Source organism: Akebia trifoliata, chromosome 7, assembly GCF_017979445.1.
Source record: "Akebia trifoliata isolate Shusen 1 chromosome 7, ASM1797944v1, whole genome shotgun sequence".
NCBI classification, from domain to species: domain Eukaryota; kingdom Viridiplantae; phylum Streptophyta; class Magnoliopsida; order Ranunculales; family Lardizabalaceae; genus Akebia; species Akebia trifoliata.
Window position 1 is genome coordinate 6,720,642 of NC_141381.1, and position 12,045 is coordinate 6,732,686.

At 34.3% G+C, this 12,045-nt stretch overlaps 1 protein-coding gene across 1 annotated transcript in view; it reads left to right on the forward strand.

Moving 5' to 3' along the window:
• The first annotated feature begins 7,334 nt into the window (after positions 1-7,334).
• The window catches only part of DEG7 (DegP protease 7), a 60,608-nt gene continuing 55,897 nt past the window's right edge, over positions 7,335-12,045 (forward strand). The window contains exons 1-2 of the mRNA XM_086447292.1: positions 7,335-7,916; positions 8,012-8,082. Of these exons, the coding sequence (XP_086303418.1) occupies positions 7,631-7,916; positions 8,012-8,082 (357 nt within the window). The 5' untranslated portion in view covers positions 7,335-7,630. The remainder of the gene's footprint in view (positions 7,917-8,011; positions 8,083-12,045) is intronic.

Consider the following 12,045-nt stretch of genomic DNA (forward strand, 5'->3'; position numbering starts at 1 on the left):
TCTCATCGGCCTCAAGATTTACAAAATGTTTATGATTAGCAATTTATAAAAGTTGTTGCTTGGTAAAGGATAAGACAAACTCTTTTTTGGAAATTTGCTATTGGTTTAGGTGTTTGAGAAGAAGACAAACCATTATTGGTGGTATTGCCTTTATTTCATATGATGGCAGAATACAATTAAATAATGGCGACAGACCATTTGTTATTGGTTTAGGGGTGTCTAGGGAGAAGACAAGCTATTGATGGTTGTGTTACCTTTATTGTGTGTGATGGCAACATACAATTAAACAATGACTAAACCAATTAATGTCATTCAAATCAAATTAGATGGAAATTTTTTTTTTCATCTGATCCTACAACATTCATCATCTCATGATTAAAAAGTAACTATGGGATATACATGTTTAATTATATGATAGCTGCCATGTTTTTAAATAGGTTTTATTTTTCATATGTCCAATATTTACGGGAGGTTTTGTCGATTTAAAAAAAAATACATTTTGAATTTAAAATGATGTTATACTGTTACTTTTTTGGAGCATAAGTTGTTGAGTTATAATGTTAAAAACAATAATTGTTACATATAATGACATTCTGGTCATATTAACAGAATCCAAGATAGTTTTCAAACACAAAATTCTGTCAGAAGTACTTTTGACAGACTTCTCAAAAGCTATATCCAAACGTACATCACGTATCCAACTACTTTAGACAATACTTTAAAAAATACTTTTGGGAGTACTTATGTTCTAAGTACTTCTGACTCCTATATCCACACGGGCCCTTAGTTGCTCATCCTAAGATATATATACCAATTAAACGTAGTTTATTTTGTAAAACTTTGCATATGTTAAAATGATTCAGTATGCTTATTCGTTTATGTTAAAAGAGGTTATTGGTAGGAACTTCCCTATTGGGTAACCATTGTTACTTATCATGTCTTACCCGTTTTTTTTTTTTTTTTTTCAAAACCTACAATTGACGAGACAAGCGTAGAACCGACAAGTGGGGACCATCTAGTGGGTCAGATAGATTACTAGAATCCGTTACCTAGTGAGTACTAGGATTATATCCTTTAGCGGCGTTAGTTAGTTCATGTAGTATTATAGATTTTGGTTGAATGCTAAAACTTTTATTAGAATGAGGAATTTCTGTATAATCCTGTATATTAATTTCTTTTACCGCATTCTGATTTATCGTACGTTATTAGATGTATATAGACTTCTTTTATTATTATATTTTGTATTTATATATGCATGATATAATGTATATTATTTATCAGGTGAAACAGATATTTAATGCATTAGAATGTTAATATAAACAGAGGAAACCATGCCAAAATTTTGAGGCATCATGTAGTATCTCGAGATTTGACATGGGGCTTTGTGTTAGTGTTTCGGGGACGTCACATACTCAATTAGTACGTTCACTTATGATATGTTTGATTGTAAGAAAAATTAGGAGAAAACGATTTACCATGGCAAAATGCTATTTTCATGTGTTTAACGCAACAAATAAAAAAAATTATGTGAAAATCAATTTGTCCATGCAAAAGATTTTTCACGATTGTGGGCAAATCCAATTCTTACATCTACAATTTTAGAGGCTTTCTCATTTTTTTTTAAAAGACATTTCTTATTTTTTAAGCATTAGGATAGGAGATTATATGAGCCTAACGAGTGGTTTAGTTTGCAGTAACTACTAATTGAAATGTTATAGTAGTTATAAACTACTAGGTGCCATCAAAATTGTTTTTTTACATGTTTTAAACAAGTATCACATTGTTTCAATGAGTGGTATAATCTAAAACATTTTGCTTACAAACCTAGTAAAGATAAAGATTTAAACCTTACTAAGGGTTGTTTTGCTTAAAAGGATAACCACATTTGCAATCCAACATCACAACCCTCTAGATTTCATAGAAAAACTCATATAAAAAAAGATTCAAAAAATAATTTCCTTTGTGCTTGATCTAAGGTTTTGAAAATGAACAGGTACATAATTCCTGATTTGAACATAAAATTCAATGGTGAAAAGTAACTTTTTTGGAATTTTTGTTTTCAAATTTCATAAAATTTTGCCCTTTATAACCCTAAAGCATCTCATCATGATTATGAATGGCAAAAGTTAAGCCAAAGGACCCTTAAATATTGTAATTATAGATGTTCTCAATGTTTGTCTATTAGAAGGAATTTTTTATCTTATTTTATAAAAGAGATTATTTCAAATTTTTCGTAAAAATGATTTTAACTTGATTTTTTTTATATAGTTTTTACAAAGACAAATTAAATTAATATTTTTCTTTTTTTTAAAGGTAACTTAGATAATAAAAATAATTTTTTACGAAATTTTTCATAATGTGCTCAAACAATAAAAAATGCTTTGTCTCGTAAATGATTTTCTAAGCAATATATTCCCAACAATCAAATATGCCCTTAGGGTATATTTGATTACACATAGAAAATAGGGTGGAAAATCAATTTCAATGGAAAATGATATTTTTCAAGTGTTTGATTGCACATGGAAATAGAAATTCATTTTCCACCTCAATCAAAAAGTTCATCAAACATGATTTCACTTTCCCACTAATATAGGTGGGAAAAGTGAAATCTACCCATATTTTCCATCCCCAATTCTTCGCTACTCATATCTTCTTCTTCCTTACCATCACCACCACCGCACTAATATCGCTATCATCACCATCTCTTTCTCTTCTCTTCTTTTTCTCCATCTCTCACCTTCGTCGTCGCTACCATCACCATGTTCTCCCCTCATCTTCTTCCTCACTTACTTCCTCTGCCACAATCGCCACCGCCACCACCATCACCACCATTACCACCACATTCTCCCATTTTCTTCCTCACTTACCTCTACTGCCACCGTCACCACCACCACAACCTCGCCCCTCCCTCTTCCTCCTCATCTTCTTCTCCCCCTCCTCTTATCTTCTTTCTCCTCCTCCGCCTCCTCTTTTTTTTTTTCTTCTTTTTTCCTCATATAAATTTCTCATGATTTTATCAAAGTAAAATCAATCAATAGAATTTGATTTTCCAACTGTACCTATTTTCCACAATTATTTTATCATGAATTTCAAATTTCATGAAAAGTCACTTTTCATGCAATCAAATATACCTTTAATTTCTTGACATTTTCATTCCTTCCATCTTTCAGTAGTAGTCTTAGTATTTTTTTTTTCCATTCCAATCCTTTTGAAAGTGACCTTGGTTATTACAAATATCACTTGATACCCTAATTATCACTCCTAAACTTTGTTACGTCATACTTTAAGTGTCTAGAGAATTTGGTGTTACATTCACATTCTATCAAATTTAAGGGTACATCATTGTATTTTCTTGCCATTAAGAGTATGCACATTAAAGTTACAACAAATTGCAATCCCCCCCTTAAATTGCAACGCATTTTGTGCTCTCACGTGGATAGAACATGTATTAATTGCACTATTTTTCATCCTCAACAACGTTGCTAGAAACCCAAAAGATCTTGGAGATACCCAACCCATATGAATCACCACACATGGTTATGTTATGCAGATATCTATAATACTATGAATATAGATATGCAAAATACAAAGTTACACGATTCAAGCCATAAAAAAAGCTTTTAACCTATGAATGGTTGATCTGGGGAGGGGGGTGCCCGTTCTCACCTCTTCTTTTTCATTTTCTTACCAACCACCATCACAACAATGGCACCCTTGCCCACGCTCATATATTCTTCTTCTTCACTTTCTTTCCTGATAACACCTTCATTTTTTCTAGGGTTTCCAATTACCAAATGATAGAAAGAGGAAAATGGAGAAGAGAATGAGACAACAAAAGATGATCGCAGGAAAAAAGAATGAACTTTTGGTGATGGTTGCTGAGATTTTGTCGTTGAAAAAAATTGTACCACCTAATATGATTTTGGATAAGGGATAAGGGGAGGAGTGAAGAGCTGGAGTGCTCTAATCCAAGAGCAAATAATTGAAAATATTATAATTTTCAAAAATATGTTGACACTCTTATAAATTTGTTGTGCATCTTTAAGCATAACTATTGTATAATATATATATATATATATATATATATGAAAATGTTAACGTCTAATACTTTATGGGGATGTTAGAATTGTCCAACACTTTTTTTTTTTATAATAATACCCCTCTTCATTTTATCTTTTAGTGGAATAGACAAAGGTGTATTGGTCTTTTACACAATAAATGCTTGTTTGCATAATAAATGTTATGAGTATTTAAATATTTTGAATCTAGTAATTTTTTTTATAGTAAATGTTTTGGTAATCAATGCAAACATAATAAATGCATTTATTAATGGCATAATGCATTGAGTAAAATACTAATATGCCATTGTTTTTTCACTAAAAAATAAAACGAAAGGTATTACTAGAAAAAAAAAAGTGTTGGCCAATGCTAACGTCCCCATGAGATTTTGGACGTTAGCATTCCTCATACATATATATATATACACACAAAGTGTTTTGTCTTATATTGGCTAAAAGTTTTGGAATAACCTGATTTTTTGTGAGGATGATCTATATGGTAAGAAAACCATCCTATCAAAAAATTAACCCATTCTAAAATTTCTAACCGTAGTATATAAGTTAAAAATCATGGAACATCAATTTTTTACTGGTAGTTTGTAACCACTTTTCATGGGGTTAGAAGTTTCGGAAGGGGTGATTTTTTGAGAGGATGATCTCTACACCATATAGTCATTCTCACAAAAAAGCAGTCAATCCCAAAATATTTTAGCCATACAAGGCAACTTTGTTTAAAATGTTATCTACAATTTTGTCTATCGAACGCTATCTATATATATATGAGTTGATTTATTTGTACACACCAAAATGAGCTCATTGCATCCACTTAGGTGACTTTTGTTAAAAAAGAGCAAATTACCATTTAACCCTTCCTTTTGACTTATTACACAAACCACAACCTACCGAACAAAAATCTAAAACCTAGTTTCTTCTTCTCCTTCCTTCCTCCCCCCTCTTCTTCTTCTTTATATTCAACTTCTTCCAAATTTTTTGAGAAGTTAAATCAATAGAGATTAAGTTTTAGATTTTTTTTCGAAGTTATATTATTTTTTTCTCTTTTGCATTTAATCATCAAGGAAGATGAAAAAAATCACCATTAAAACCTTAAAACGAAGATTTTGAATAAAAGAACTTGAAGATTTTTTCACAGTTCTATTAGACAAGGCTTTGAATCGATTGAAAGTGTTAGGGTAAGAAAAACAAGTAAGATCAAAGCTTAAAACTCTTATTGAAATATTTCAAGATGCAAATAAGAAGAAAAATAATTCGATACCTTTAGGTGGGTGAAATAAGCAAGTTAGGTTAAAGAACATTTAATAGGGGTGTGTAGATAGTTATTTTAAAGTTAATGTGAGTATTGCCAGAAAATGGGTGAAATTAGTCATTTCGGTGTGTGCAAATAAACCTATGGGATTGGATGTATGTGTCGAATCGAACTCGAATTAATCCCATTACAAATTTTTATGGTACAACGAATAACTACATTTTAAGACTGGTAATGATTTGATATATACTCGATGTCTAAACCGGTCCAAATCAATTAAAAAAATATGAAAAATTGGATTTTCGGATCAGATTTCGATTGAAATCTTAGATTTAATACAATTTCAAATCGGATTTAGATGTACCTCAATCCGCTGAAAAAGAAAATCTGATCCAAACATATTTTAATATTTTTTATTATTCTTAATTTCGTATAAATACATATAGATAAAACATTTTAATATTTTTAACTTCCCTTTATATTTTTAGTTGAAAAATAATTTTTAAAATTTTTATATGATTTTGTATTTTTAAATTTTTTTGAATAATGATAATTTGAAAATAAGGCATATGTTCGGATCAAATCGGTTTCAAATTAAGGATGAAATGAAATGGATCAGATTCGATTTGCACATTCATTACACTGACCAAAGCATGTTCATTTTCAGAAAAAATTGGATCGGTATTTAGAGTGGTACTGATTTGGTATAAACCGATCCATTGCCATCCCTACTATGGTTGAATAGGGCTGTCAACGGATACCTATCCGATCGGATATGTCTACATCCGACTACTATATATTACCATATACTATATTCGAATATAGTATATTACCATTCGAATCTGGATTCCATTAACTTATCCGATTTCTTATGATATCTGGATTCAAACATGACATGTGACTAATCAATGTCCTCATCTTCAACCCGTAGCCAAAAACCCTAAAATTTCCCTCTTCAAACCAGTCATCTTCAAACCTAATATTTTCTTCCAAGCTCCAAACCTTAAGATTGCATTAGGAGGTACAAAATGATAAAAATTTTGACAGAACAATCGATGAAATTTTCTAGGGTTAGGGAAATGTTGAAAGTGATGAGCTGTAAAAGATGAATTTAAGAGAAAATCCAGGGTTTTTAGCTGGAACTTGAGAGAGAGAGAGAGAGAGAGAGAGAGAGACGATTTACCTGGAAGCCAAGATCTCACCACCCTAGTGAAAATGGAGGAGGGTTTGAGCGACGACGAAGATACGTGATGGTGAATCTTCGAAGCCTACAGTTGCGATGGAACTATGTGGGATCTCCGTAAAATCCCTAATGTTCATTGAGGATAAACGAATCTCATTGGTGATGAGCTATGGAGATCTCTTCCAGAGATTTTTGGAATTCTCTTCTAGAGATTTCACGAGATCTCTTGTCGATATTTCTCTTTTTTTAGTTTATTACTGGAGAATGGTGATAGAGAGACATCGCAAGACACAAAAGATCTTTAAAATGTATACATTACATTATAAAGATTCGAATTGGATATTATTCGAATGGATACAGATGGATCCTAAACCGTATCCGAAAACTATTCGGATATTTAAAACTATTCGAATCCAAAATCTGAAATTGTCGGATAACATCCAATTACTTGGATACAAATTCAAATTTCGACCATCTGACACCCCTAGGTTGAGTCGACTCGACTCTGGTCCGGCCTTCTCTATATGTGTTCAAGATTAAAGTCCTATTACTTTAATCTTTCGGTGTCAAGATTAAAGTCCCTACTTTTGTCTTTTGGCACACACGACGCTATTGGCTGTCCTTTACACGACGATTTACACGAATGACTGAACCAGAACGTGGAAACATATGTCCGAACTTTCTCAACTTTAAGCAGAAGAAGACGACCGAAGAAGAAGACACGTGCGAAGACTCTTTTAACTTCAATTCATAGTCTCATTAATTAGTCAAGAAAGCGTTCTAATCTTTTTTTTTTTTTTTCACTCAAAATGACTGTTACAGCTATCGACCGCATATTACCTTAAATTCCGCCCAAATAGATTCTTCTTTTACTCTTTCCTTTTTTCCCCTAAAAAGATTTCTATTTTTTTATATTTATGGGCTTTCGATTTTGTTTCTCGGAGAACCCTAGTTACACTATTAAACCCTAGTTCCTCCATAAATTTATTATCTTTCCTTCAATTATTCCTTCGAGATCTCGATACAACACTATTAAGAATCATCAAAATTTTCTCTATCGAAGTTTTTTTTTTTGGTCGAAAAATCTGAATTTTTACTGCAAATCGCTGTACAAAAGGTGAAGAAATGGGCGATCCGTTGGAGAGGTTGGGATCTCAAGCTGCGGTAGGAGTACAATCATGCATGGAGGATCAATTGTGTATGGAGATCGATCCTCCATTAAAGGAAAACTCTGCGACTGCAGAGGATTGGAGAAATGCGTTGAACAAGGTTGTACCAGCTGTTGTGGTCCTAAGAACGACTGCTTGTCGAGCATTTGATACCGAAGCGGCTGGTGCGAGCTATGCAACGGGGTTTGTTGTCGATAAATCTCGAGGGATCATCCTTACGAATCGACATGTTGTAAAACCTGGTAGGTTCTTTTTTCTCTGATTTTTTTTTTCTTTATTAGGATTAAGGAATTTGTTTAATGTATTTTTTTTTTTTTTTTTAATTTCTTGTTTGTAGGGCCTGTAGTTGCAGAAGCTATGTTTGTTAATCGTGAAGAAATTCCCGTGTATCCAATATATAGAGATCCGGTAAGTTAACTTATGATACTGATCCTTTTGCTTAAAATGTTGCAAATGCTATTGAAATGTAGTGTTTCACAATTTTAAACAATTAGTGTTTGGATTTGCATTAATTCTTTTTTATTTTTTGATTGATTAGCATTTGCATTTTATTTGGGATTTCATTTTCATCAATTCAAGCCCTTGAGTTGAATCAACAAGCATTGTGGTGATTTTTTTTGTGTGGGCGGGGGGTTAAGTACAAGCTTTCATTGAAAGGAAAATGATGAAGGATAAAGCAGGAGGGCTGGGCTTAGGTGGTTGCGGAAACCATAGCCGCATAATTCTTTGATTTTTTTCCAAATTTCGTATGGTTCTCTGAATAAGGGGCTAACCGATTAAATCAGTGAATCAATAGTTGATCTGTTCGTTCTGCATGAGTGAGATTTTTATATAATGTGGATCAACTTATTCATTCAGGTCGATAACTTGGCTTTTATGAATATATGCCTATCGATAGACTCATTCAAACATACATTACTAAGAATCTCCTTCAAGCTTTCCACCTCTTTAACCAACCTAGCTTTCTCCCCCTCTTTGTAGATGCGTCTTATCAATTGCCATCTCTTTGGCTGCCACCACAATCTCAACAAACACTACCCCCCCTCCCCGCGCCTAGACTACGATCAATTCCTTCTTTGACTTTAACTCGTCTTCCGTGTCGATTTTTCTTCTTCGTATAATATCTTCTAGGGCATCATTGATTTGCAAAGTCTTAAAGCTCCCCCCCCCCCCCCCCCCCCCCCCCCCCTTTTTTTTCTTTCTTACTAAATAGCTTTAGGAAGGGCATTTGTCCATAGTCTTGCATAGTAGTTCCAGTCTCCAATTCCTGCATCTCCTAAACCTTCGGCTAATGTTGCTTGCTTCGCTCCTTCATCTACAACCATCTCTAGTTTCGCCAGCCTTTCATGAGACAAATAAATGGAGGCCCTTCCTACACTACATTTAACTTGTCACTAGAGATCAATTGGGCCAGCCTTGCGCGATATTTAGCAAACAGAGGCTGTGACACACTACTGCTTATCAACCTACTTCTTGATAGGTATCCAAGGCACGTTGCTCTGCTCGGTTCAATAACTAGTTGTTAAGCTCAATGATTTAATTTGCTAGGTCCACTTGGAGCACCAGTAACTGAGGAAGCATTGTATAAAATCCCATAATCATCCTCATTCTTCACCTTTCCTATAGCCAACAATCTCCAACTCTTCACCCCTCTCTTACGCACCTAAAGTCAAGGGGCCCCTCTCACGTAAGGAGAAAGAGCAGGAGATGAAAGAGAAGAGAAGACATGACTACACAACACTTGATATCAGTGGGCCAAGCAAGATACAACCATGACAAAACTATACTTGATATCAGTAGGCTTCAACTAGTCTCCTTCGCCTTCAGCTAAAGTGGCTTCCTTCGCTTCCTCGCCCGCCTTACTTGATAGGGCGTGCCTTAGGTGGTGTTCTTTTCACGTGCGCCCCTTCTCTTGCAGACCCTCGCCTCCTGCGGATCTATGTCTTTTTCACATCCGCTCACACGCGCGCTTCTCCCCCACACGATGACATGTAGTCTATTGAACATGCCTGCTATTGACAAATGACTACTCATGCAAAAATGCTCCTACTTGTTGTCCCTGTTACGAAAAAAACCGCTCCTGATTATTTTTCCCGGTGCGTATTCCCCATACCAATAGGTCCTGTTCTCTTTCACCGACCCCTCTTCCCCCTTTGTTATGCGGGGCGTGCGTGTATTGAGCGGTGCTCTCGCCGAATCTCTGGCTGTTCAATTGAGCCCTCTTGATGCCCTATATTGCACATATTCATTGTCGAACCCCAAACTTATTGACTGTCTCAATAGAAGCCAGAACCAGATGCGAATTTCTGCCACCTGATAATAGATGCATGTATAAGAAAAAAAATAAGGAATTCAAGGAACATGCCAATTTAGAGATATTTTCGACCTTGAATGTGGCTTGAAAAGGGAGGCGCAGAAGAAAGTAGGGATTTTTTATGTCGTGCATGTGTATTTTGAAATCTGTTTCTTTTGTTTTTTTCTTACATTTTTGTTGGGTGACTACCTCGGAGTTGATCTTTTGAGACTTGGAATAAATCTAAGATTTACTCCACCTTTTGCATGCCTTTGAGATTTTAAATGCCTACCTTGTTTGAGTTGATCTCTTTCGATTTTTTGTATATCAACTTGTGTTGAAGTAGGACAGAGTGAAAACTGTCTACAAATAAATGTTCTTGCCTTTGTGATAGATATTCATCTTGGTACCGATCTAGATGTGGAAGAGGTAAATGGAGAACACAAAAGGAAGGTTAAAATATGCAATAATCCCAATCAATAAAGATGCTCAATGGTTATCCATGTGATACATACTAGCCATTGCAATAGACAAATCTGGATTTAGCTTCTAGCCTTGAATTGAGACATTTTGTGTTGCTTACTTTAGCTCTAGAAGATGAGTTATGAGCTAGGAAAATGTTGGAGCCTATTGTTCAAGCATGGATTTTTAATATCACCAACTTAGCATCAGATTAGACATGGATGGCTGTGACATGGGGAAGGAATGCTAAGTAGTGGAGATTTACTGCATCATTTTTGGTTTAGGCCATATTGTTGGCTCTTTATTATGCCTCCTTAGGTATCTGCAAGCTTGTCGATTGTTGAATTTTGTACTCTTTCAGTGTTTTCACTTTTTGTTTGGTGCTTTTGGCGCATTTAAAAAATATATATTTCATGTATCAAATAGATGATGAACATGCTTCAACTTTTGTCATATGCATTTTTATAGAGTTACTGAAATGATACCTTCATGTAATTGGTAATATGGACTTGAGGCTTTCAAATTCTCTCCTCCCTTTGGTTTTCTTAGTTATTTGACCCATTTTCGTATTTAGGAGTGTCCAAATGTTTTTTAATTTCTTGGGTAGAACTCATATAGCATCAAACTAAAAGATCTATATTTAATGCAAGATTTCAAAAGGCTTAATTGTATTACGATTATTTTACCAGTTTCTCCAAGGGAAGGACCTTAATGGAATTAGGGAGATCCGGTTCCCCCTCTTGTAGAGGCTTTCATTTGGTCCTGATCTTGGATAAAATTCCAATCATAGATTGCCTTAATCATCATAGGATGATGATCCCTAATCGTGTTGCACTTGCAAAGATCATGAGAGGGGTAATCATCTATTCATTCATTGTAAGTTTGTTTGGGAGGTGTAGCTGCTTTCGTTGTTTGGCATTGCCTGGGTACTCCTAAGAGATATTTGGGATGTCTTTCTTTTTTTGGCATGTGTACCATTCAGTTTGATGGGAAGATTCTCCATTCTGCAGTTTGTTGAGGAATATAGAAGGGGTATTATAGGCAAATATTTGGTGATTGTAGCTAATCATCCAGGGTTTCTATCCTATTACTGGTTTCCTTGTACTTTTGGAATGTTTTTTTCTCATAAGTTGCGATTTTTAACCCTTTGTTTTTATAATAAAATTCTATTATTCATTTGCAAAAGAATGAAAACAGTATATTATTATTACCACTACCACCATCACCACCACTACCACTATTACCACATGACTAAGGATTGGATCTTTTGAGTTATTTTGAACTAAGTAAAATCATCTGCTCATTTACAAAAACTACTTTAAATTCATTGTTGACCTGTATTTATTGACAAATCTCAGTTTATTACACCGTCAATGATGCATTCACCCATCAATATTGATATTTGCTACTGATATCCTACATAAATTATGTGCTTAACTTGGCATAATAATCTTGAACCTTATTACTGCATGAGTTCTCAGGTCAATTATTTGCATTTGGAACAACTATATAATATTTGGTTCATGAATCCGTTGTAAGTTCGATGCCTGCCTTAATGCATGCATGTATATGCATATCTGGGTGTGTACTAGTCTTTTTTGGTAAATGGTTCCGAA